Source organism: Chiloscyllium plagiosum, unplaced genomic scaffold, assembly GCF_037043375.1.
Source record: "Chiloscyllium plagiosum isolate Xiang-an unplaced genomic scaffold, Cpla_swu_hap1 HiC_scaffold_15, whole genome shotgun sequence".
NCBI lineage: Eukaryota > Metazoa > Chordata > Chondrichthyes > Orectolobiformes > Hemiscylliidae > Chiloscyllium > Chiloscyllium plagiosum.
The window spans coordinates 15,770,247-15,796,354 of NW_028270153.1; the positions used below are offsets into that span (position 1 = coordinate 15,770,247).

Consider the following 26,108-nt stretch of genomic DNA (forward strand, 5'->3'; position numbering starts at 1 on the left):
TCACTTTTCATCAAAACCCCTTTTGTAGCCATTTAATCTTCATTTTTTTAAACTTTTCATCGATCCCAGTTTAAAACATCTCTCAACCCTATTGGTTTGAATCAACTTGTTCAGAGATGTTCTTAGACATCTCTCGAGCAGGTGGGATTTGAACCGTGACCTCCTGATCCAGAGATAGGGACACTATCAGCGCAACACAAGCACCATTCACTTTCTGTTGATCCTGATCCCAGCTAATGTACTGGACTACTCTGCTCTCTTGAATGACCCCGTAATAGACCAAGAGATTCATCCCAGCAATTGGTACATGAATTGTAGGCTGGGTGAAGGAGGGAAAAGCAAGATTGAGGACCAGAGGAAGGTTTGGGTGTAAAGAGTTTTCTACAACACTTGTTAGTTGGAGCATACATTGGCAATTCTGTCTGCACATGCCAGCAACAGAACGTTTTGAGTCGGTTCTATTTTCTGGAGTTTGATCAAATCTCAGTTTCCAGTGTGAGGTTTATTCACCATTCTATCTTGGTAGAGAATGTGAAAGAAAATTTATTTGAATTTGATAATCCCAAAAAAATTCAGAAAGGGTAGTGGATGTATAACTTGTTTAATATTTGTACCTGGTTAAATATTGCAAACTCCTTGTGCTTTTTCTATTTTACCAAACACAGTTATAGCATGTATCACCCTGAAAAGATTTCATGAATTTACCTATTTATTACTCAAACAAATAGTGTCACATACCTACATTTTAATGTAGTTGGCAGATCATGTAACTGAAGTAATCAGTCCTTCGGGTCTCCGCGTTCTGTTAGGGATGATTACCAGAAATGAAAGTATGGTTTCGAGATTTGATTGTGGAAGTAATGGGGTGAGGAAAGGAACTTTTTTTGTTTTGTAGACATGAGACCAAAGGACTGCAGCTGCTGGAAGCCAGAGTCAATAGATGTGGAACTGGAAGAGTGGCTCCACATCTATTGACTCTGATATGAAACCAATGTAAGTGAAAACAGTCCATAAGTACTCTCAAACGTCTGTCTTTTTTTTTAAAAAAAAAACAAGTATGGAAATGAACAAACTACCTCTTGTCAGCTTGTGTAATGTTGTATTTGCTGAGTATTCGGTTGAGGCTATTTTAGGAGCTGAACTTGAGTGAAAACTTTCCACTGGTGCAATGAGTCATTTTGGATTTGCCTTCAGATTGGGCAGTGGATTAAGGCTGATAGTATGGGACACGACTAAGGTGGTAAACCACACAGGAAGTAAATCGAAAAGGTGTGATTTAGATGTAATCCAATGCTGGCTGTTTAAAGACTGAAGATTGTAGGAGGTGGTAAAGACTAGAAGGACATTTGGAATCCATACTTAATGAAGCTTTGGGGAAGAGTTTGAGTAGGACGGGAAAGCTAGTTCATAAAAAGATGCCTTGTGACAACAGAAAAAAACCTACCAGGTTTTTAAAAGATATATTGCGCCAGTTTCCTATCTGAACTGTGCTGCACTTGGCCTGAATTCTCTCAAAATCACGTGGTTGAACTGTGTGGTCAGTCAGTGTAGCATTGGGTCCAGCTGAACTTTCTGTGCAAATACTGCTGCAATTATACACTTAAACAAATTCTTTTACAGTTAACTTTTAAGTTGGATCCTTGCAATTATTTAAACTCTAACTGTGCTCTGTGCTTAAAACTGAGTGCAATGAAGCTTTATAATGGCAAAGTTCCTGAAAAGATTTTAACTGTAGCTAGCTTGTAAGAAGCTTTTCTGCAGGGTCAGTGGTTCAAAACACTCTAGAGTAGCAGTTGTTAAGTTACAAAGAAGATCCTAGGTTGAACCTTGGACACTGGCTGTAACAATAGTATAATGCAGATGGATAAGATGATAAAACAACAATATATATCATGAGGCTGAAGAGAGAATGGAATCCTCTGTACCAGTGAGAGGTGTACCTTGGAAAACAGTGTTACGTTCTGTGTATAAATAAAAGTTAGCAGAAACCTAACAGAATCAGACAGTCACTCTCACATGAGTAAGGGCAAACATTCCAGACCACAAACAACCAGGCGAGAGAAGGAAATCCGTGCCCTCACTATGCAAAATGAAATCTCAAGCTATAAGCTGTGTGACAGCAAAGTCCATTAACTACAATAACCTGGGTAAGGGAAGGAAGCAAAAGTAAATGGGTACGTATTATGGGCAGAAGAGGCTGGACTTTGCTGCGAAGACCATAACATTTGGCAGTACACGGAGACTTCCAAATTGTGATACTACCAGTAAACCGGTTGGTTTACGTTGGCGTTACAGATTGAGTCACAATGGCTTGGGTTTGCATTGAACGGACGGACCTCAGATGAGCATGAGGATTTTATATTCCAACAGGAAAGAGGGGGAAATTAGAAGGGAGCTAAAGAAAATAGCAAAAGGAGCAACATGGTAGCTTTCCTACAGTACTTTGATTAAAAACCTGTTCATCCTATATTGTAACAGCACACTGTAAATGGACGTCTAAATGAGTTGTTTATGACTATGCAAAGACAGTGTATGATTGCCAACTGCCAAAAAAAGCATTTATTTGATTCTTTTGACCATTTGGATGCCTCGAAGCACCTTTCAGCCAGTGAAGTACTGTCGAAGTCCAGTCACTATTGGAGCTAATTTAGATTGGGAGCAGTTGCTTCCACTTATAGGCCAGTCTAGAGCCTCCGGGTATAACCTCAGTAAGGAGTGGCCCATTTAAGACAGATGAGTTTGTTCTCGGAGGATAGTGAATCTGTGGAATTCTTCTCCATAGAGGGCTGTGGAGGCTGGGCCATTGAGGTTATTCAAGGTGGAGATTGACAAATGTTTCATCAGTGGCAGGATTAGTTGTTATGGGGTAAAGGCAGGAGTTTGGAGTTGAGGATTATCAGATCAGCCCTGGGCCAAACAGCTTCTGCTCCTACATCTTGTGGTCTAATTTTCAAGAAGAAAGAAAACTCCCATGAACAGTAATGCAATAATAACCAGATCATCAGTTTCTGTGATGTTAATTTGAGGGACAAATGCCAGTAATAATTCCCTTCAAACAAGTGCCTTGATCATTTGAGTCCACCTGAGAGGGTGCTCTCTTTAAAGACTTCTCCAACTTGTACCATCTTTGACAGTACTCCCTCAGTACTGCATTGGAGTGTCAGCATTGATCCCTAGATCATGAGAATAGAAGGAGTAAGAGCAGCAGATCCTACCCTCTGGGATGGAGAATTCCAAAGATGCACAACCTTTTCAATGAAGTACTTTCTCCCCACCTCCATCCCAAATGGTTACACTCTTATCCTGAGGCTTTGCCCCCATATTTCAGATTTCCTGACCAGTGATTATAGAAGGCAGAAGTGGGTACTGCAGATGTTGGAGATCAGAGTCAAGATTAGAGTGGTGCTGGAAAAGGACAGCAGGTCAGGCAGCATTTGAAAAGAAGGAAAATTTACGCTTTGGACAAAAGCCCTTCAGTGATTATAGAATCTGAGACATACAGCATGGCAGCAGTCCCTTTGGTCCAACCCGTCCATGCCAACCAAGTTTCCCAAACCACACTAGTCTCACTTGCCTGCATTTAGTCCCTATCCGTCTAGACACTTTCTATTCATTTACCTATCCAAAAATTTTTAGATGCAGGTACACTTACAACATTTATCACTTCCTCTCAGTTCATTCCACATACCCTTTGTGTGAACAAATTACCTCTCAGCTCCCTTTTAAATCTTTCTCCTCTCCTCTTAAAAATAATGCCCTCCAGTTTTGAGCTCCCATACCCTAGGGAAAAGATCTTTACCAATCACTTTATCTGTGCATCTCATGATTTTATAAACCTCTATTAAGGTCACATCTCAACCTCCTAGGGGGGGAAAAAGTCCAGGCTTATCCAATTTCTCCTTATAACTCAAACCCTCCCATCCTGGTAACATCCTTTTGTAGGTCTTTTCTGCACCATCCCCAATTTAATAATATCTTTCTTATGGCAGGGTGATATCACTCAATATAATCTCTCCGCATTTACCCCATTCATCCCTTCATAGTCTTTGTATGTTTCAATAGGAGAGGCTCTTGTTCATCTAGACTCCAGAGAATATGCACCCAATTTACTCAGGGTTTAGATTAGAGTGGTGCTGGAAAAGCACAGCATCTGAGCAGCCTGACCTCCTGTGCTTTTCCAGCACCACTCTGATCTAAACTCTGGTTTCCAGCATCTGCAGTCGTCACTTTTGCTTACCCAATTTACTCAGCCTTGTCATAAGACAACCCCTCGTCCCAGGGAACAATTTAGTTGTTGTTCTCCAGAGCTGGAGTACAACTTGGAACTTGGTGACAGAGGCACCAAGACTACCAATAGAGCTGCCCATCAATTCAGAGCCATTCAAAAATGTCTGTGAGCAGGCTAGAAGATACCGTTTTTTAAAAAAATAAAGTGTTATTTTGTTTTTGTTCTTTACAAAAGTGTCTTTTAAGAAAACGTTTGCAAGCACACCATGCAAAGTTTCTTTTGCACTACTTTTGGATCAGGGCTGAGTTAACCTTTCGATCTTTGTCAGTCACCATGGCACTGTCTCAGTGTTATATTAATTCAACCACTCCCTTTCTCCTGGAAAGAATTAGCTTTGTTAATCAGATTTAACAGCATGTGAAACTCTTTGTGGTGAAACAAAGTGCCACTTATTATCGGATTTTAGTTTTGTTCAAGTCTTCAACCAGCCTGTGCTGAAATCATTCTTTGTACAAAATATTGTAAATAGTCTCTGTCTTATTTTGTTTTAATTTCCACTTCTTCTGCATTCATCTAGATATTGTCTGGAGTTTCCAGGCAAATAAGATGGATTTTCTTAAATGAATGTTGTATATTAACTGTTTGCATAAAAGTTTTTAGTGAAATGCTTGTGTGGTCTAGTACTGTTGATGTAAACCACTAATGACCTTCCAGACATACACTAGAATTTATTTTTCTGAAGGTATTAGAACTTCAGTGTGTTTTGGCTGGATGTGGTTTTGTGCACTTGATTCCCAACACGTTGTTTCTTAACTGGGCATACTTTCTGGCAGAAGAGGAGTAGAATCTAATTGCTTCCTCCATGGGATAAAATTAGCTGCCCTGGCAGTGTATAAATTGCCTTGTTACAGAGCAGTATCGGAGGTACCTGTCCTTGAATACAGCTGACTATTGGTGAGCCTGTTAATCTTGTATTAGATTAAAATCTCCTGATTGTAATGCAAACATGTGGGGCCAAGCTTCTCCTCTCTGGGAGTACACAGCGTTCCTCAGGATACGAGGACAGATGTGCACAGATGTTGCTCACTTCAACCTGGAAAATATTCAGTTTTTATGCACCCCTGTCAATTGAGAGCAGAAAAAGGACTGAAGACATGGATCATAATCCCATAAAGTACAGATTTGATCTGACAAAAATTTCTAGAGTTATCAGATTGCACAATGACTGCACATGTGGCACGCTGGTCAAGTGAGAAATGTGGGGAGGCAAAGTACCATTACCTACAATGATATCAGCATACATTCAAGCAATTGAGATATTTCCAATACAAGAGGTGTTCTTTGGGATAAGTATAGGGAGGCTAAGCTAGGTAGCGACAGTGATGTTAGAACATAGATGTAGAACATAGAAAAGTACAGCACAGAACAGGCCGTTTGGCCCACGATATTGTGCCAAGGTTTAATCCTAATGTAAAATATAGTAACTTACGCACCCCTCAACTCACTGCTATCCATGTGCATGTCCAGCAGTCACTTAAATGTCCCCAATGACTCTGCTTCCACCACCACAGCTGGCAATGCATTCCATGCATTCACAACTCTCTGCGTAAAGAACCTACCTCTGATGTCGTCTTTATACCTATATCTTCAAACTATGACAACTTGTACCAGTCCATCCTGCCCTGGGGAAAAATCTTTGCCTATTGACTCTATCTATTCCCCTCATTATTTTGTACACCTCAATCAGGTCACCTCCCTTCCTCCTTCTCTCTAGAGAGAAAAGTCAAAGCTTATTCAACCTTTCTTCATAAGGCAAGCCCTCCAGTCCAGGCAGCATCCTGGTAAACCTTCTTTGCACTCTCTCCAAAGCTTCTGTATCTTTCCTACAGTAGGGCGACCAGAACTGGACACAATATTCCAAGTGTGGTCTCACCAGGGACTTGTAGAGCTGCAGCAAAACCTTGCAGTTCTTAAACTCGATCCCCCTGTTAATGAAAGCCAAAACACCACATGCTTTCTTAACAACCCTATTCACTTTGGGTGGCAACTTTGAGGGATCTATGTACCTGCACACCCAGATCCCTCTGTTCCTCCACACCGCCAAGAATCCTGTCTTTAATCCTATATTCAGCATTCGAGTTTGACCTTCCAAAATGCATCACTTCACATTTATCCAGGTTGAACTCCATCTGCCATTTCTCAGCCCAGCTCTGCATCCTGTCTATGTTGCGCTGCAGCCTGCAGTAGCCCTCTATACTATCGACGACACCTCCAACCTTGGTGTTCTCTGCAAATTTACTAACTCACCCCTCAACCTCCTCAAAGTCATTTATGAAAACCACAAAGAGCAGAGTCCAAAGAACAGAGCCCTGCGGGACCCCACTCGACGCTGTCCTCCATGCAGAATACTTTCCATCTACAACCACTGTCAGCCAGCCACCAGAAATGGTGACAGTCCTTTTGGATTTTTGATACTTGACTGAAATTTCATTCAGATTGCCTTTGCCTCTGATGCTAATGTTATGGACAGACAAAAGGTGAATACGGCTGCCCATAAAATTTATTGCATTGAAAGAGACCACTTTAACCTAACTAGTCTGTCATTATCATTAATGCTCCACGTCGTCCTCCATCTAACCCAGTCAGCATGTGATTATGTTGCTTTCTCTTTCACACACTTACTTTCCCTCAGAAGGCATTTCATGCTATCTGCCTCAAACTACCTCTCTGATAGTAGGATCATCATCATCTTCAATGTATTCACTTCCCATTACTTGATTTTCCACAATCACGAACCTTTCTGATATCACATCTCCAATGAATGGTGGGTCTTCACTATAGTTTTCAGACTGCTATAATACCAGTAGCTGCCTTTTGGCAATTTCTAGATGCTTCAGACCTCCCGGAGCTTACAGGAGAGAAATCTTGAAGCAGCATATCAAGTGCAACGTTTCCCACCAATGGGCAACTCCCACTGAGAAACCTGTCCCATCTCTAGCTGTGGCCTGAATTATTTATTGCCCATCCCTATTTGTCCAGAGGGAAGTTGAGTCAACCATATTGCCGTGGATCTGAAGTCGCATGTAGACCAGACCGGATAAGGATAACCACTCCTTTCCTAAAGGGCATTGGTGAACCTAATCAGTTTTTTTCTGACAAATGATGGATTTGTGGTCATCTTAATTCCAGATTTTTATTGAATTCAAATTTCACCCATCTGCCATTATGGGATTTGAACCTGAGTCCCCAGAACATTACCTGGGTCTCTGGATTAACAGTCTAGCCGTAATACCACTAAGCCATCCCTTCCCCAAATGTTTTACAGTTCACTATGCAACAATTGTAACCACGCTCTCTAAAGGTGGAGTTTGCACATTCTCCCCGTGTCTGCGTGGGTTTCCTCCCACAGTCCAAAGATGTGCAGGTCAGGTGAATTGGCCATGCTAAATTACCCATAGTGTGAGGTGCATTAGTCAGAGGGAAATGGGCCTGGGTGGGTTACTCTTTGGAAGGTCAGTGTGGACTGGATGGGCCAAAGGGCCTGTTTCCAGGGAATCTAAATGAAATTAATCTAATCTAAAATGCTTAGGGATAATCTGGAAGGTGCTGTATATACAGTAGAAGCCTTTTCCTTAACCCAACTTTCCAACATCTTGCACCGGATTAGAAACTCTAGGCTGATGATGCTATTTGAATCCATTATCAAATTCTAGTTTGTGATTCACTACCAACTACCTAAAGTATCTGGACACCTCAGTAGGTTGTAACCTTAACTCTTGAGTATTGTTATTACATCCGTTTTGCTGTGATACCTAATTACAATGATGGAAACAATTCTCTAACTGGGAAAATATAATGTATGATTCCTAAATTACTACAACATAAACCACAAGCCTCTTATTTTGGTAGTTGTTTTTATATCTTTACTCTTTGCCCTTGGAGAATAGATTGAGGCAGTGGAATGATTCTCAGGCTGACACACTGTAATGATACAGGAGCTAGGTTACCTGAGTAAAAACAAAGCACTTGTCCCACTTTTTTATAGATGACGCCCTGTAGATGTTGGAAATGAACAGTAAAGAACAAAAAAAAATTGCTATTTAACTCCCAACTGGAAATTATAGCTCTGCTGATTGCGCAGTGGGCTAAATATCAGCAGTGGGCTCTGCTTTAACACACCTATCCCTTTGTGTCTCCATGTTCTGGGTTCAATCTCGCTCCAGAACTTCCCCACACAAATAAAGGTTGACTTACAGAGAGCACACTGTACTGCTAGATAAATGTTAAAACCTAGGCCAGCCCTTCCACTGAGCCTCAATGTAAAAGACCCTGTAGTATAAAAGTTTGAATTCTCCTCAGTGGCCTCAGTAATGATTTCATCCGGATCAGCTAAACAGACCTTCTAGCCATTATCACACTGCTCATTGTGTGAACATTCTGTGGGCAAATTGGTTGCAATGTTTCCTATATTAGAATTGGGTTTTATTGCTCAAGTACAGAAGTACATTGTACAGATTTTAAAGTCGCCATTGTCCAGCCCTATTTTGGGTACAAAGGTACCAAGGTCCAAAATCTTGAATATAAAGTAGAAAATAAAGTTAAATGTTTAGCATTACAGTCCCCGAGTGCTTAGCTATGGGTCTGGATCTCAATCCTTCCACCTCGATGCTGAGACCATCACTGCCCTGTTGCCACACAACCATGATGCAATCCTTCAGTGTCAACTTGCTGTCGCCATGAGACCAGGCTAGGCCGATCTTGACAATGCAGCCACTGCTGAAGCTGCCAGCTGCTCTCCACAGAAGGTAAGTAAGGTCAAATGTAAAGGAAGAAATAATATAAAAGCAGACAAGTCTGCGCTGGCTCAACTCCTTGCCCCTGATCCATGTAGGAATGAAAGGTAAGTAGAAAGAGGAAGGAGGGTGGGTAAGAAAAAGAAATGATTCGGAGCAAATGGGCTTCAGTGCAGGAGCCCTCCTACTCCTCCATCTTGACTAAAACTCCAGGTTGTTCTATAACGTGGCAGTTGTGTTCCTCTGCAACCCTGTGCTATGGGAAAATTGCTAAAGAAAATCACACTGTAGAAGATCACTATAAACATCACTATACCGATTCAGCAGAAAGTTTGTGTTATCCAAATGTCATACACAATTCATCAATTGTGTTATAGCCAATTCGTGTTGACGAACCGCACATTGTACTGTATGACCTGGACATGTCAAAAGTACTTCATTTGAGCAGTGTTTGAGAGAAACACTACACAAAATCAAGTATTTTTCCCTCTTTCTGAATTACTGCTAAATGTTTAATACTTGTGCATCTGCTCTGTGGTTAGTCAGACAATTAGCTTTTTGCACTAGACTAGAACAATGGAACGACCAGCAGAATATTTTTTAGAAAAAAATCATTGAGGTTGATATCACTGGCAAGGCTGGTTATTTCATTAAATATAACTGAGTGACTTGCCAACTAACTTTACAGGGCAGTCAGAACTTAAGCCCATAGATATGCGGTGGAGCCAACATATTGTTGGTGGAAGGCAATTTTTGTTCCCTGATGGACTTGTGATTTTTTTTTTAAACATCTATCCGACAGCACCACAGTTCTGAGGAAGGATCACTTGACCCGAAACAGTAACCCTGATTTCTCTCCACAGATGCTGTCAGATTTGTTGAGCTGTTCCAGCAATCTGTTTTTGATTTACAGCATCTGCAGTCCTTTCAGTTTTTATTTAGCTTCATAGTCACTTTTTTTTTTGTTGGTGCCAACTTTGTTTTCCAGATTTTGAAACTAAATTTTAAATTCTCAATGTGAACTCTTAGTAGAACTGCTTTCAATTAAAGTAAAGCTACGTAACAGTCTGTTAGAGTTTGTGCTTGCTAAATGTCATCCACTGTTGGGGAGGGAGAAAATATATAAGGTTATTCCCTACGGTTTCTGGAATTAATGTGATACTGTCTCGTTTTTACTTAAAAGTGGAATCAATGAACACAACTAAATTTGCACTACTAGCAGTTCAATATTGCACCACTCCCCAACCCCTGCACTTGCTTTCTCTTGACAAAATGCTACATTTTGATTTGTAGCAAAACTCCGAAGTTAGTGTAACAGTTTTCAGGGGAATAAATCAGCCCAAATGAGGAATATTACATTAATGGAACTGCAAGGAAATATGCCTTCTGACAGTTTGTTGTGGAATTCCTATACTACTATAATTATTTAATAAAAGTTGCCCCGAGACCCATTTTAAATCTGGGATTCTTGGGATGTGGGGGTTGCTAGCGAGACTTGCATTTGTAACCCATCCTTAATTGCTCTGGAGAAGGTGGTGGTGAGCTGAATTTTTGCAAAGCTGCAGTTCATCTGCTGTAGGGACATTTGCAGTACTGTTAGAAAGGAATTACCAAGATTTTTACCGTAACAGTGAAGGAACAGTGATATGGTTCAATTCCAAAATGGTGTGATGCTTGGAGGGGAGTTTTGAGGATTTGTTGTTCCCATTCATCTGCCCTAGTCCTTCTGGATTATGGGCTGAGAAGGTGTTGTCGAAGGAGATTTGGTGAGTTGATGCAGTACATCTTGTAGATACACTTCTGCGACTGTGCATCGATGGTGGAGGGAGTCGATGTTTAAGATGGTTGACTTTAAAGAGTAATTGCAAACTGTTGGCTTGATGGCCTTATTTTCTTGCCATCATGTCACTTGACAAACCTAATATGATGTGGTGATACTTGAATGTGAACACCCAAGGAAATGCCCCAAATATCACCAGAGTTTGTATGTTTAGCCGATTGAGTGCTGGAAAATTTTATTTCTTTTTGAAAAGCATATTCTATCCCTATCTTTCTTAATTCTTTAAGAACTGCTTTCTTTCCTTTTCCTGAAGAGTTGGGTTTTTTTATCTCCCTCAGGATAAGGGCTCTTTGTCACTGACCTCTACTGGTATCTTTTCTATGTGGTTGTTTTGTACATGGATGTTGGGAGATTACTTAACCAGAGATGCTTAATTTAACGGTTGGTCTGAGACTATGAAAATTGAAGATTAATGTCCAGAACTCTGCAGTGAGCAGCTTGAGAAAAAGATCACGGCTTTGAAAATACTGCATTTAAAATAAAAATCTTTACATTTTAATATATTGATTGTCAAAATATTGGGGATGGAGAAAGAAAGTTGGTTGTCTGACCAACAGTTAAAACTCTACTTCCCATTTGGCCATAGTTATTGTGGCACAGAAAGAGGCCATTCAGCCCATCGAGTATTGGAGTTAGTGTGCTGAGAGGACTGACTGGTTATTCAACAAGAGGACTGATGATGGGGTATTCGATGCTTTGGAGTATTGTGTGGGGTGAGAGGAGAACATAAATCTTCCTCACAACATTAAACCTGAGTCAGCAATTAACATTGAAACTGACCATCAAAAAAAATGCAAAATACTGCCAATGCTGGAAACCTGAAATAAAAACAAAAAACACTGGTGAATCCCCCGTAGGTCTGTCAGCATCTGTGGCGAAAAAAAGTTAATTTTTCCAGTTCGATATGACTCTTCAGAATTAGACTCAAAACATTAACTCTGCTCTCTCTCTCCTCAGATGCTGCCAGACCTGCTGAGTTTCTCCAGCTCTTTTTGCTTCTTTACTGAACCTGATTGTGTTAGCCAAAAGTGAGAGAGATCGGTTATGTAATTAAATGAGGCTTCCACTGATTCACTTTTAAGACGTATATGCTATTGTTTTCTTCAACTGTTTTCCCTGGCGTGTCAGAGGCTGAGGGTTGACCTTATAGTGGTTTATAAAATCATGAGCATTGTTAGGATAAATAGACAAGGTCTTTTCCCCAGGGTGGGGGAGTCCAGAACTGCATGGCATAGGTTTAGGGTGAGAGGGGAAAGATTCAAAAGGGACCTCTGACAACTTTTCAACCGAGGGTGGTGCGTGTATCGAATGAGCTGCCACAGGAAGTGGTGGAGGCTGGGACAATTGTAATATTTAAAAGGCATCTGGATGGGGGTATATGAATAGGAAGGGTTTAGTGGGATATGGGCCAAGTGCTAGCTAGAAGGACTAGATTAAGTTAGGATATCTGTTCGGAATGGACGAGTTGGACCAATTTCCATGCTGTACGCTCTATAACTATGTTAACCCACTAGGACATAGTAACACATGATTAGTCAGCATTTGTTGGGTAATGACTGGAAGATGTAGTAATGTGTTTTTTTTTCTCTGCCATGTTTTGTTCTAGGCCTTCTTTACGTGTAAACCCAAGTGAGTGGCCATATGACAGCACTTTGCATTGTGGTCTCTGTTTAGCTGAATACCGCCTGAGGGATCATTGTGCACTGTCTGCTCACCAGCCTCTTGCCTCCCCCTAAGAGAGTGGTTGTCTGCCTGTGCATTTAAATTGCAGGCCAGCTTCACAGCCAGACCACCATGTTCCACCGACTCACCAGCCTTTTCTATGGGGAAACAGAGGAGGTCTGCACCCAGGGTCCCGATCCCAGTCTGACTGAAAAGGAAGATGACGGCTGGCTCATCGTTGACTTTCCAGGTAAGTTCAAAGCTCTCCATGTTTTCTCCTCTTAAGTGTCCTCAATCGATGTCATGCTAACAGTGTGTACCAAATCTCTATTGTAAACTTAAATTCTGAAGTTGTTCTATCTAGTACAGAGCCGTTTGCCATTGTGAATAGAACACTTGGTTTTATTTAGAATATACCAAAGCAATGCTTTATATAGAAATATCTGACGTCAAAAACTGCTCAGCACTAATTGTGAAATTTTAGATGAATTCTCATCCAACTCTGTAAGTGTGTGCATTTTTAGAAAGATGCGACAAGATAATTTTTATAAACATAATTTTTTTTTAAAACTTGCATTCAGCTGTACTAAGGTATCACTGGTGCAATGACTCCAGGTCTGCCTGTGCCTCAACTACTGTGGCTAAACTTGTGACTTTTTAAAAAAAAAATGTAATAAGAACCTCCAAATCATCCAACTGAGGTCTGAGATTCAACTTGGTGTCCATTTCCAGGATTGGGTGCTCTATTTGTCATACACCTCAGACAGTGCAGAAATACTTTAGTCAGTCATAGAGATGTATAGCATGGAAACAGACCCTTTTGGTCCAATTTGTCCATACAACCAGATATCCTAACCTAATCTAGTCCCATTTGCCAGCAGTTGGCCCATATCACTCTAAGCCTTTCCTGTTCATGTACCCATCCAGATGCCTTTTAAATGGTGTAATTGTACCAGCCTCCCCCACTTCCTCTGGTAGCTCATTCTATACACACATCGCTCTGTGAAAACATTACCCCATAGGTCCCTGTTAAATCGTTTCCCTTTCTCCTTAAACTGGTTTTCTAATTCTTATAATTTTGTAACCCTTGAGGATTAGTTTCTAACCCTAGAGGCTGCAAGTTTGTTCTTTGTTCCATTAGATTTCTGCTTCCCATTGTGCGGAAACAAGAGAAAGAGAAGGAATAGGACCACATTGAATTTGTGCTAATTTTTGTCTTGACTTGCTAGAGATGTGAATTTCTTGGAAGCTGATGGGAAGGGGAAGAACTTTCATACAAGTCCAAGCTTTATTTTTCTTTTTGAAATAAGGCCCCACTGAGTCAAATTAAAGTTACATGACACACATGTTGTTGATATCTCTGAATGATGCAATCACGTCATTGAGATAATTGCGTAGTGTCAATAATGGGCTCTTTTGTCAATTTTTTTAGATGAAATTTAGTCAGCAAATCAGACAGATTGATATTCTGCCCCATCTCTACATCTCCTGGACCTTGGCATGTCTCAGAACTTCAAGTCTTGACATAGGGTACAAAAATACAGTCAAAGTTTTTACGTCGTAGTTTGCCGAACAGCCACTTTTGTTCTGTGCCAAGTCTTTAAACTTTCATCTATTTTAATCCTTTTTTTAGCACTTCAAGCCAGAGAACATTGTACTGCTTGAGTGTCTCCATTGAACAGTGAAGATTTCTTTGGCTATGAATGTTTTTAACATGACCGGTATTCACCCAAGTTAACCTCCAATTAAGCAATGTCTCTGTTTTAGAATTCTTGTCCTCCCTTTAATGTTGTTCCAAGGGCCTCTCCTTTTCCCTAACTCTGTAATTGCAATCAACTCCAAAACTCAGTGATATCAGTCCTGCAACTCAGTCCTCTATTTCTTGTGCATCACCAATTTCCACCATCTACAATGAGATGGTCATGCCTTTAGCTGTAAAGGGCTAAAGCTCTGGAATTCTTTCCCTATTCCTCTCTGTCACTGTCTTTCAGTGAGCTTAATGAAGCAATAAATTCTAAAAGGACTTGATAGGGTAGGTGCTGAAAGGTTGTCTCCCCTTGTGGGCGAGTTTCAGACTGAGGGAATACTCTCAAAAGAAGGAGTCTCATTCAAGACAGATGTGGGGTATTCTTTCTGAAGGTTGTGAATCAGGAAATTTTACTACTGTAGAGGCTGGATTATTAAGTATATTCAATGTTGAGACGGTAAGGTAAGGGATCAAGGGTTATGGGGAAAAGGCAGGAACGTGGAGTTGAGGGTTATCAGATCAGCCATGATCTCACTGAATGATGGAGTATACTCGATGGGCTGAATGGCCTACTTCTGCTCTTCTGGTCTTAAGATGTTCCTTTGAAGCCTGCATCGTTGACCAAAAGACTGTTCATTTCTAGCTGATAGCTCCTTACGTAGCTCAAGATAATTTTACTTTCCGCACTGCCTTGGGATATATAATGTTAAAGATGCTAGGTAAGCACAAGTTGTTGTTAAGGACCATGTTAAAGTCAGATACTACTTAAAACAAAAGCAGAATTGTGTGAGAGCAGCCAGTATATTAGGATAGCCTATACCCATGCTGCTACCAAAGCAGAGAATCCCAGCATCCATAATTGGAAAAAGCAAACACAATGGGCTGAAGCAGCCCTTTATCCACTTCATCCCTGTTCAGTATCACCTGTGACCATGCTGTTCCTAGTAATCTGTGAATTCTCAAAATATTACCTCGTGGTGGTGCTGAAATCGGGAATTTCCCTTCTGCAAGTGTCCGAACCAGCCTTTCAGAAGTGTACTTGCCATTCTGATTAGACATTCCTGCATTGTTGTTACTCTTCTAGTTTTGTGCTTCCAAACTAAATGTTTGGAACAACCTGTAACTGCCCCCAAGGTCATTAATTTGCATACTAATTTGTTTGAAACTTGTTTGAGGATTTTTCCCCCAGCTGTCTCTTAGCTGGTAAGAATTGTGCATAGTTATAAATATTTACAGAACAGCAGACCATTCAGTCCATTGTGACTGTACTATTCGTCCTATATCTCTGTTTCTTTCCCATTCCTGCACCTCTCCCCTCAGTTGTTATGTCTCAGTCAGTATCTCTCTTTCCCTTAAGAGACATACCCATGGCACAATCACTATATATCATAGCACTTGATGTAAGTGTATAAAGATCTCACACTCCATCTTAACTCTGATTACTTGAAGCATGATGCACTACAAGAAGCATGTTACTCTGTTTGACTACTTCATGTTAGCCCAGACATTGTTTTGTGAATATAATATCTCTGTATACAATAGTTAGGTGTAACAAATCTCTTGGTGGATTCTTCAATAACAATATCCAGTTTTGTTTGTTATGTTGCATTGGATAACATAAGCATTGTTGCATCAGGTAATATACCCTGCAGGAGACAGTCACATCCCACCCAGCCAAGTAACCAGCTGGAAACCCATCTCAGCAATGGATTTAACTGTTATTGTCAAATTTGAAAATCCAGTTTGGATTTCTTGGCCATTCTTGAGCTGAGACACTTGTGTAACCTGCAACTATCTGCCAGTTCTGGATATTGAAGAATTGCATTTGTGTATTTGAAAAGCTGGTGGGAATGCTGTTTGTGCTGTTGACAACATTCCTCTCTCTTCCTCAAACCAATTGAATTACTTATTTCTGTTTGTGAGATCTGATGGTATGAGTAAATGGCTGCTGATTATCTCCCTTGTAGTATAGCTCTTCGAGGTTATTTCAAAATGTCCTGCTCTTGAAGGTGCAAAATTCAGTAGCGGGTTAGTAGTAGGGGCTGTAGGTGAGTGCCAACCAGCTGGAATCAAACCCATTGGATTGTACCAACAATTAATTTGGAGCAGGAATAGGCCACTCTGCCCCTCAAGCCCAGTCTTCAATTCTATAAATCCTTGCCAATTTGATTACTCGTGTTTTTGTTGACCCCAATAACTTTTTACCCCTAGTTTTCAATGACACTATCTATCCATGTCTTAGAATAAGTTTAAGACTGCTGCCACTATTTTTCAAAGGAAGAGTTCCAAAGACTCCTAATCATCTGAGGGGAAAAAAAATCCTCCTCTGCTTTAAATGGGTAGCCCCTTATTTTTAAACATTCTTCGGAGGGTCAGTGCAGACTATATGGGCTGAAAGGCCTCTTTCCACACTGTAGGGAATCTATGACTTGCTGTCCAAACACACATTGTGGTTCAAAGTCATTACCACACAATGCACTTTTTAAGAATAAAATGTTTCTCCTCCCATCTCTTGTCAAAAAAAAACTGCACAAAATATTCCGTATTTTGCAAATAAAAGCCGACATTGACATGTGGTTTAGCTGATTTTGAAAGTGCCACGTACTCTATTTCTCTTGACCAGTAATAACTCAAGGTTATGTGTAGAGGAACAGGACCTTTTTTAAAAAACAAATGTTGGTTAGATATTGTAAAAAAGAATGAGCCAAGGAGGAATATCAAATCTTACCTCTGACCTTTTGCATCTCCCCATGCATAAATCCCTCTCTCTTTAATAGCCGCCTCTTGTTCCATTAAAATTAACATACATTGTCTTCGTGATTTGTTTTTGTTTACAAATGTCCATTTCCAAGTGTAGGTGTTATGTTGAAACTCAGACAAATTTAATTTTATGATTAAAAATTGCTTGTGATTAGTGGGTGAGTGAGTTTAACTAACATCATCAAGGGTGGAGCATGTTGCTGTAACCTCATCATTTTAATTGTTTTATTTTTCTCCCCTTTTGTGCGCTCACTGATTCCATTTCCATTCCCCATCTCATAAATGCATGCTATTCAAAGACTTGGGGAAAATAAATAGTGCTAGGATATGTTATCGTAAGCTCCATATGCTAATTCTGTCATGGGGCGAAGCAATCCTGGTTTTACTGTTACATTTCTCCTCCTAATCTAGTTCCCATGTATCAAACATTACTGTCTCCAGCAGCACCTGAGACACATGGCAACACCATTCCCTCCAAGTCTCTCATCATTGTGACTTAGATATACCTTGCCATTCCTTCACTGAGACTGGATCATAGAAAAGAGCAGCTGGAGTAGGTTATTCTGCCCTTTAAGCCTTCTGTACTGTTCAGCGTGATCATGGCTGATCAACTCTGTATCCTGTTCCCACTTCTGCCCCACTGGGTTCCCTTCAACCCCAAGAATTATATCTATCTCCTTCTTGAAAGCATTCAATGTTTTGGCTGCAATCCCATTCGGAGGCAGTGAATTCCACAGGCTCACCACTCTGGGTAAAGAAATATCTTCTCATCTCTGTCCTAAATGGACTGCTGTGTATCCTTTAGACTGTGGACCCCTGACTCAGAACTCCTCAGTCACTGGGAACATCCTGCATTTACCAGGTCAAAATATCTGAACTTACCTAATGGTTCTGTGGGAGTGCCCTCAGACCCAAATGTAACCACTGATCGCCATACCTTGGGAATGTAAAGTATCATGAGTGTGGATAGGGTAAATAGACGAGGTCTTTTCCCTGGAGTGAGAGTCCAGAACTAGAGGGCATAGGTTTAGGGCGAGAGGGGAAAGATTTAAAAGGGACCTAAGAGGCACATTTTTCACACAGAGGGTAGTGCATGTATGGATTCAACTGCCAGAGGAAGTAGTGGAGGCTAGTAAAATTAGAACATTTAAAAAGCATCTGGATGGGTATATGAATAGGAAGGGTTTAGAGGGATATGGGCCAAGTACTGGCAAATGGGACAAGATTAGTTTAGGATATCTGGTTGGCATGGATGTTTGCAGTACATCTGAGTATTTGCTGGAAAAGGTGGTGAAGAATAGATGCATATGGTTTCTCGCTTTTTGGTTTGAAAATATTGCTTCATTTATTTTTTTGTTTACTCTGGAATAATAAAGGCTGGCAGCCGATGCTGCCTGACCTGCTGCGCTTTCCAGCAACACATTTTCAGCTCTGATCTCCAGCATCTGCAGTCCTCACTTTCTCCTAACTGATGGAGTAGCTTCACCATTAATTTTCCTCACAAGATGTACATCCTCTATTCCTGATGAAGGGCTTTTGCCCGAAACATCTATTTTCCTGCTCCTCCGATGCTGCCTGACCTGCTGTGCATTTCCAGCACCACTCTGATTCAAAGTCTGGTTTCCAGCATCTGTAGTCCTCACTTTTGCCTATAAAGTAATCCTTTCCAAACAATTCTACAGAAAGGGAGGGAGTGTTTCACCGTGTCCTTTCTACTAGGAGAAAGAGGAGATGGCCTTTTTATTCTTAAATGCAGTATTGCTGTGTGGGTGTGGTCAGGTAATTCAGTTGACTGGACAGCTGGTTTGTGATATGGAGTGATGCTGATAGCGTGGGTTCAATTCCCAGCACTAGCTGAGGTCATGATGAAGGACTCTCCTTCTCAACCTCTCCCCTCACCTGAGGCACCGTGACCCTCTGATTAAACCCCTGCCAGTCATCTCTCATGAGAATGCACACTGAAGATCAGGTAGGGCTATAACAACTTTACCTTTTTATTGCTCTAGGAATGAGTAAGCAAAACAAGAAACAGTGTAGTCTAGGTTTTCCCTTTTTGGAAGAGGAAATTATAGGGAATGCCATCGATATTGTGCACATTAAAGGCAAGAATAAACAGATGGGAGACATTCATTATTTGAGCACCTGTTTGAGACACTTATTGACTCTGGGGTGGAGGAGCTGTTGGGGCACAGTGGCAGAGACCCAACCTCTGAGTCAGGAGGCCTGGATGCAAGCCCCACCTGTTCCAGAGGTTTGTCATAATAGTGATTTAGAAAGTATAAAAATTGACATGGGGGTGGAGGAATAGTTTCACTCCATGAATAAATTTAAACCGAGTACAAATTGACTCTGATCTCCTCCCTTCATTAAATGGCTGTTAGAAGTTTAGCATAACCCCTAATTTTATTCTCTGTAATTAATTAATGATGCCAACAATCATGGTGGTGCAGAACTTTGAACTCTGAGGAATGTGAATCATTAATTATGTAGAAACATGGTTCAAGGGAACATCAAAAAGGTGGTAATTTGGAATATTGCGTTAATTTAGAAAAAAGAAAATGAACTAAATAGTTTTAAAAAGTAATAATTCTGTAAAATAGAGTTAATGTTTTTGATTTGTTCTAATGGTGATAATGTCTTCAGTAAGAGATTCACTGGAATTGGGGGGAGGTGGGGGTATTTTTTTCCCCTACAAGTAATTCATGCACATCCAGGTTGATTGCTTTTTGTTTTTGTTTCTTTTGACCCTATTTTCAACTCCGTTCAGCTTTTCTGGCGACCCAATAGGATCTCAACGTTGTTTCCCTTTTTCTTCCCCCTTGCCCATTTAAAAAAACTTGTTCTGCCTCTCACTGAGGCTGTGGTAAAATACCCTGACGTAGCTACAAATGAAAAATTGCTCTTTTAGAGGAAATTGCTCTTCAGCAACTTGCTCTTAAGGAAGATCAACTTTTGAAAATGTTGGACTAGGCCTGTCATTCTGGAAAAAATGACTAATCAGTCTTTTTTGTTTTTTTTTTTGCTTTCTTCCCCACTCCCTCCCTCTGTTCCCACCAAACCACCCCCCACCCCCCTTTCAACCTGATTCTTTTGATTTGGTTTTCCTTTGATTCTCACACAAATTGTTATGACTACTGTTCGTGTCACTGGATGGTCGCATGTACCCCTGACCCACACCCCCCACCCCGCCCAAATTTAGATGATTGCACTCCCCCCTCAAGTGAAGATGTGGAAGTGAAGGCAAATACTGCCGGGCCTAGTTCTCGCCTTTCCGATGCATCCCCTCCATCAGCCTCCTCTTCTCTTGAGAGTCTCTGCCACTGTGGAAGTGGCTCCAGTCCTCCACAGTCTTTACCCTGCACTTTGGAAGAGAGTTGGTTTGTCACCCCTCCCCCCTGTTTTACTGCAGAAGGCCAGGATGAAGTCCAAGTGGAGAGCAGCCCCCTGGAGAACCTGCTCATTGAGCATCCGAGCATGTCCGTCTATGCTGCCAGCAACACCAATATCACACTGGAGGAAGATGCCAATGACGAAATCAATGATGGGTAAGATAGAGAGGGGGAAGGGCCCTAACTGGATGTTTGAGGTAACGCATTCTCTCTGTTCTCTTCCCCCTCAGTATAAAGTAACAATTACTTGTCCTGTTTGTGACTGGAAACAATAGAGTCTCTCAATTTTATTAAGTAATCTATTGTGAATCAAATTCATCAGTTCAATAGAACAGAATCATAAAATCCCTAAAGTGTGGAAGCCATTTGGCACATTGAGTCCACACTGATCCTCCCAAAGAGCACCTGACCCAGACCCCACAGCCCTTATCCTTTCCCTGCAACACTGCATTTCCTCTGGCTAACCTACCTAACCCTGGACACTACAGACAATTTAACGTGGCCGATTTACCTAAGTAGCACATTTTTGGGCCAAGGGAAGAAACCCATGTAGACATGGGGCGATTGTGCAAACCCCACACAGACAGTCGCCTGAGGCTTGAACCCAGGTCCCTGGTGCTGTGAGGAAGCTTTGCTAATCACTGAGCTGCTGTGCCACCCCAAAGTAAGTTTGCATAATTGACCTTCCATTCTACCTATATTTTACTTTTGTTGTTAACCAAAAAGCTTAAATATCTGAATGTTAAAAATGTGCAATTAATAAAGCACATAGACTTTAAAACTGATCTTTTCAGTGAATAAGCAGTGTGAATAATCTTCACTTTTAGTTATACCACTTTTGGTTTGGATTGAGATCCATACTTCATCAGTTCTGCTGTGCTTTGAAGGATTAAAAGTGCTCATTCGACCTGTTCTCCAGTTCCTGCTCCTACTCCTTCCTGCTAGTATATTTGTTCTTGTTCTTAAATAATATTTCTGCTTGAATAATACTTCCTCCATTGTTCCATGTTACCAAGCATTTCCAATGCAAAAATAAGTAATTTGTCTGACAGGATTACAGTGCTTTGACATGTCAACCTCTTACCCAGTCTTTATGTAACTCAATCAACACGTCCTTCTGTTTCTTTCTCACTCGTGGCTTGTCTTGTTTCCCACGTAACAGCACAACATAAGTGTCTCAAATGTTCCATGACGCAGCAGCTTTTACATTATGACCAGATCCTGGGTAAAGAAGCTTCTCCTGAATTTCCTGACCGTGTTCTACAAGTGCTCACAAGTGGAGACATAATCTCTAAATCAAACTTTTACATTGCCAAGACTGGTGGTGACCGGAGAGTTTCAAGAGTAAAGGAGCTCAGTCCATTCACCTTTTCTGTAGATATAATCTTTTAGTTCTGGCCAAATAAACTGGCCATTTAGTTTGCACTTTTCCCAAATCCTTTATGATCTCCTTTTTAAGAGAGACCAGGATTCTCTACAAGTTGACCATCCGTCTCTGCCTTTCATTTCTGCCCATCCAGAAATTAATTCCTGATTTCAGTCCTTTCTTTAGCTTTATTTTGGAATACTTAATAAAAGTTTCAAAGAACATTATGTTGAAGCCATTGACAAAAGTTTCTGACAAAGAGCCACTGGACTCAAAATATTAACTCTGTGCTCTCCTCACACCACCTGAGTTTCTCCAGCACTTTCTGGTTTTATTTCCGATCTCCAGCATCTGCAGTTCTTTGCTTTAATCCCTTAACTCTATGCAGCGCACAAAAATTAACAACACAAATAGGTCAACTGGTTTTCTTCTGCACAGAAGTTTTGTCTCTCTTTGGCTAATCCCAACATATGATCTCCTTTTTATAAAAAGGTATACTGGCATCAGGGGCAACCCAAAAAAGTGTCACTAGGTTGATCCTGGGTCGAGAGGTATCCTTTTATAAAGGGAGGTTGAGTAGGTTGGGACTTGTGGTTTAGAAGAATGAGGAGACCTTATTGAAACATAAGATTCTATGGGGGCTTGACAGGATAGAGGTGCAGAGGTTGTGGGAGACTCTAGGACTAGAGGACACAATCTTACTAAGGGGTTGCCCAGTTACTACAAAGATATGGGGAAGTTTCTTTTCAGAGCATCGCAAATCTGTGGAATTTGTTATTGTAGAAGGCTGTTGTTTTTACTCAGTGAGAGAATCGAGTGTTATGGAGCAAGAGCAGGAAAGTGGAGGTGAGGATTGTCAAACAGCCGTGATCTCATTGAATGATGAAGCAGACGTGATGGCCTGAATAGCCAATTCTGCTCCTCCATCTTATGGTCTTATAATCTGTTCTGGGTATTTCCCCACAGAGAGAACTTTTCAAATGTAAACCTGATTGAGATAATGTAAAGACATGTTGATTATCACCAAAGAACATTCTTGGCTGGATGTTGCTCCTCATTTCAATCTGTGTGGTATTTTTAGCATCTTTTAAAAGAGGACCCTTTTAGCAAATAAGGATCTATTTTGATTCTAGCACCAGTATTATTAGAAAAATAAAAGTGCAGCCAATAAGAACAAATATTATCTAATCAGAGATGCTGTTATGCCTTTCTGGTCCATGTGGATCTTGAACCTGTGCCTCTTGGGTTCAGAGAAAGTGACACTATGCACCATGAGCCTCTAACATTCACCTGGAACAGGTGACTGATTTGAGCAGTGATAATACAATTACTTGTTGTTATGTTAATTTTGATAATGCTGCCTTTACCCCTCTTTCACTTCCCATCCATCTTTACCGTTTCTTCATTAGTCTAGTGTATTGAGTATAGAAGTTGGGAGGTCATGTTGTGGCTGTACAGGACATTGGTTAGGCCACCTTTGGAATACTGCTTTCAATTCTGGTCTCCCTGCTGTAGGAAAGATGTTAAACTTGAAAGGGTGCAGAAAAGATTTACAAGGATGTAGCCAGGATTGAAGGGTTTGAGCTATAGGGCGACGCTGAATAGATTGGTTTGCCTTACCAAAAAGGTAACGACAACAGATTTTTAATCAGGGAATTCAAGGTTATGGAGCAAAAGCAGGAAAGTGGAGTTGAGGATTATCAGATCAGCCATGATGACCTCATTGAATCATGAAGCAGATTTGATGGGTCGAATGGCCTACTTCTGCTCCTATATTGTATGATATTGTGGTGTTATAGTCTCCACTGGTATTCCCCCATGGAGATCATTTTTAATCTTTACCAAAAGTGGTAAATCAACCTTTTTAGTTCAGATCCATGAACATTGACCATTCCATGATAATTGAATTAGAGTGCCTGTTGACTGTGTGCAGGACATCCTATACAAGCTCAATTAACTAAATACAAACCCTCAAGCCTGCACCACAAATCAAGGGTTACTTCCCACATTGGCAACTGAATAATAGGGAGGGGTGCCTACAATTTCCTAGAATGTACCATTGGCCTGAAAAACAACTTGCAATTATGTTACATCTTTCACAACCTCAGGTCATTCCAAACCGGATATTGAGAAAGTAGACATCTTCATGTGTTCCAGATTGTACCAACAAGAATCAAAGCTTTCCTTTTTCTTAAAAAAAAAAAAAAAATCCTCTTTACCATGACCCGCTGAGGATGTCGACAACCTGTAGACTCCATGTTGGATAAAACTTTGTGTGAGGCTCATTTTGAATCATTGATCCCTTCCTCTATTAGAATGTTGGAATTTTTTTGTGGCCTTGAATTATTCCAAACTGAAATTGAAAGCAAACTACCTTGGATGATGGAGGCCTGACATAAAAACAGAAAATGCTGAAGATAGTGAACAGGTCTGATAGCAATTATGAAGAGAGAAACAATGTTTCAAGTCCAATATGATCCTTTTTTGGAAATTCAGTTTCTCCAAAGCTGTTTTTATGTGATAATTAGTTACGTTCACCTGTCTGTAAGTCCTCATTGTAATTCCAAGTGAACCTCTAAGTTAATTTATCACTTTAGTGGTTGCACAGATTGATTAAGGATAGTCAACATGGCTTTATGCATGAGAAATCACGTCTCACTAACTTAGTTGAGTGTTTTAAAGAAGTAATGACGAGGATTGATAAGGGTAGAGTGGTGGTTGTGATCTATATAGACTTCGGTAAGATTTTCAACAAGATTCCTCATGGTAGACTGGTTAGCAAGGTTGGATCACATGGAATACAGGGAGGGCTAGCCATTTGGATACAGAACTGGCTCAAAGGTAGAAGACAGAGGGTAGTGGTAGAGGATTGCTTTTCAGACTGGAGGCCTGTGACCAGTGATGCGCCACAAGGATTGGTGCTGGGACTACTACTTTTTTTCATATATCAATGATTTGGATATGAACATAGGATGTATGGTTAGTAAATTTGCAGATGACGCCAAAATTGGAGGTGTAGTGGACAGCAAAGAAGGTTACCTCAGATTACAATGGGATCTTGATCAGATGGGCCAATGGGCTGAGGAATGGCAGATGGAGTTTAACTTAGCTAAATGTGAGGTGCTGCATTTTGGGAAAGCAAATCTTAGCAGGACTCATACACTTAATGGTAAAGTCCTGGGGAGTGATGCTGAACAAAGACCTTGGAGTGCAGGTTCATTGTTCCTTGAAAGTCATGTTGCAGGCATTAGGATAGTGAAGAAGGCGTTTGGTATGCTTTTATTGGTCGGGACATTGAGTTGGGATGTCACGTTGTGGCTGTACAGGACTTGGGTAAGGCCACTTTTGTAATACTGTGTGCAATTCTGGTCTTCCTGCTATAGGAAGGATGTTGTGAAACATGAAAAGGTTCAGAAAAGTCTTACAAGGATATTGCCAAGACTGGAGGGTTTGAGCTATAGGGAGAGGCTCAATAAGCTGGGGCTGTTTTTCCCTGGAGCGTCAGAGGCTGAGGGGTGACATATAGAGGTTTATAAAATTGAGGGGCGTGGATAGGGTAAATAGACAAGGTCCTTTCCCTGGGGTAGGGAGTCAAAAACTAGAGGGCATAGGTTTAAGATGAGTGGGTGTTTTAAAAAATTCTCAAGGTCAGGTTCGTAGGAGAGTAGTCTGACACAGAACAAACGACCAAGAGGCGAGACTGCTAGAATATGGGCATTTTATTCCCCGCAGCGTCGCACAACGGGTCTGGCTTATACTCACTCTACATGTTACCAAAACTGGGAGCCGTCAGTTCTCGTAGAGCGGTTGCCAACAACCCACGCTCGGCGGTTAAACGTAACCCCGGAGCAGACTCACCGAACTGGAGACTTTTCCAGCTGATATACTCTTTTCCAGATATAAACATTCATGTGAACAGCAGAGCAAGGCTAAAAAACACATTCCATTCTGGTTACATACAGATAAGAAGATTCACACGGGACTAAGCAACACCTCCATTCCGGTTAGATTCACACATGTATTGGGACATAATTTTTAACCGTTTCACCACATTCCACTGCTTGGAATTTTACACCACAGTGGGGAAAGATATAAAAGAGACCTAGGGGCAACGCTTTCACGTAGACGATGGTGCGTGTATGAAATGAGCTGCCAGAGGAAGTGGTGGAGGTTGGTACAATTATAACATTTAAAAGGCTTCTGGATAGTTATTTGAATAGGGAGGTTGTGGAGGGATATGGGACTAGATTAATTTAGGATATCTGGTCAGCATGGACAAGTTGGACTGAAGGGTCTGTTTCCGATCTGTATATCCCTAAGGTT

At 41.0% G+C, this 26,108-nt stretch overlaps 1 protein-coding gene across 5 annotated transcripts in view; it reads left to right on the forward strand.

Moving 5' to 3' along the window:
• Window positions 1-26,108, forward strand: part of tp53inp2b (tumor protein p53 inducible nuclear protein 2b) — a 47,838-nt gene that overhangs the window by 8,297 nt on the left and 13,433 nt on the right. For 4 of the 5 annotated variants that reach the window (XM_043710754.2, XM_043710753.2, XM_043710755.2 and 1 more), the window contains 2 exons: window positions 12,468-12,773; window positions 20,230-20,575. In XM_043710754.2, the coding sequence (XP_043566689.2) occupies window positions 12,656-12,773; window positions 20,230-20,575 (464 nt within the window). In that variant the 5' untranslated portion in view covers window positions 12,468-12,655. The remainder of the gene's footprint in view (window positions 1-12,467; window positions 12,774-20,229; window positions 20,576-26,108) is intronic. The other variant, XM_043710758.2, reaches the window with a different exon arrangement.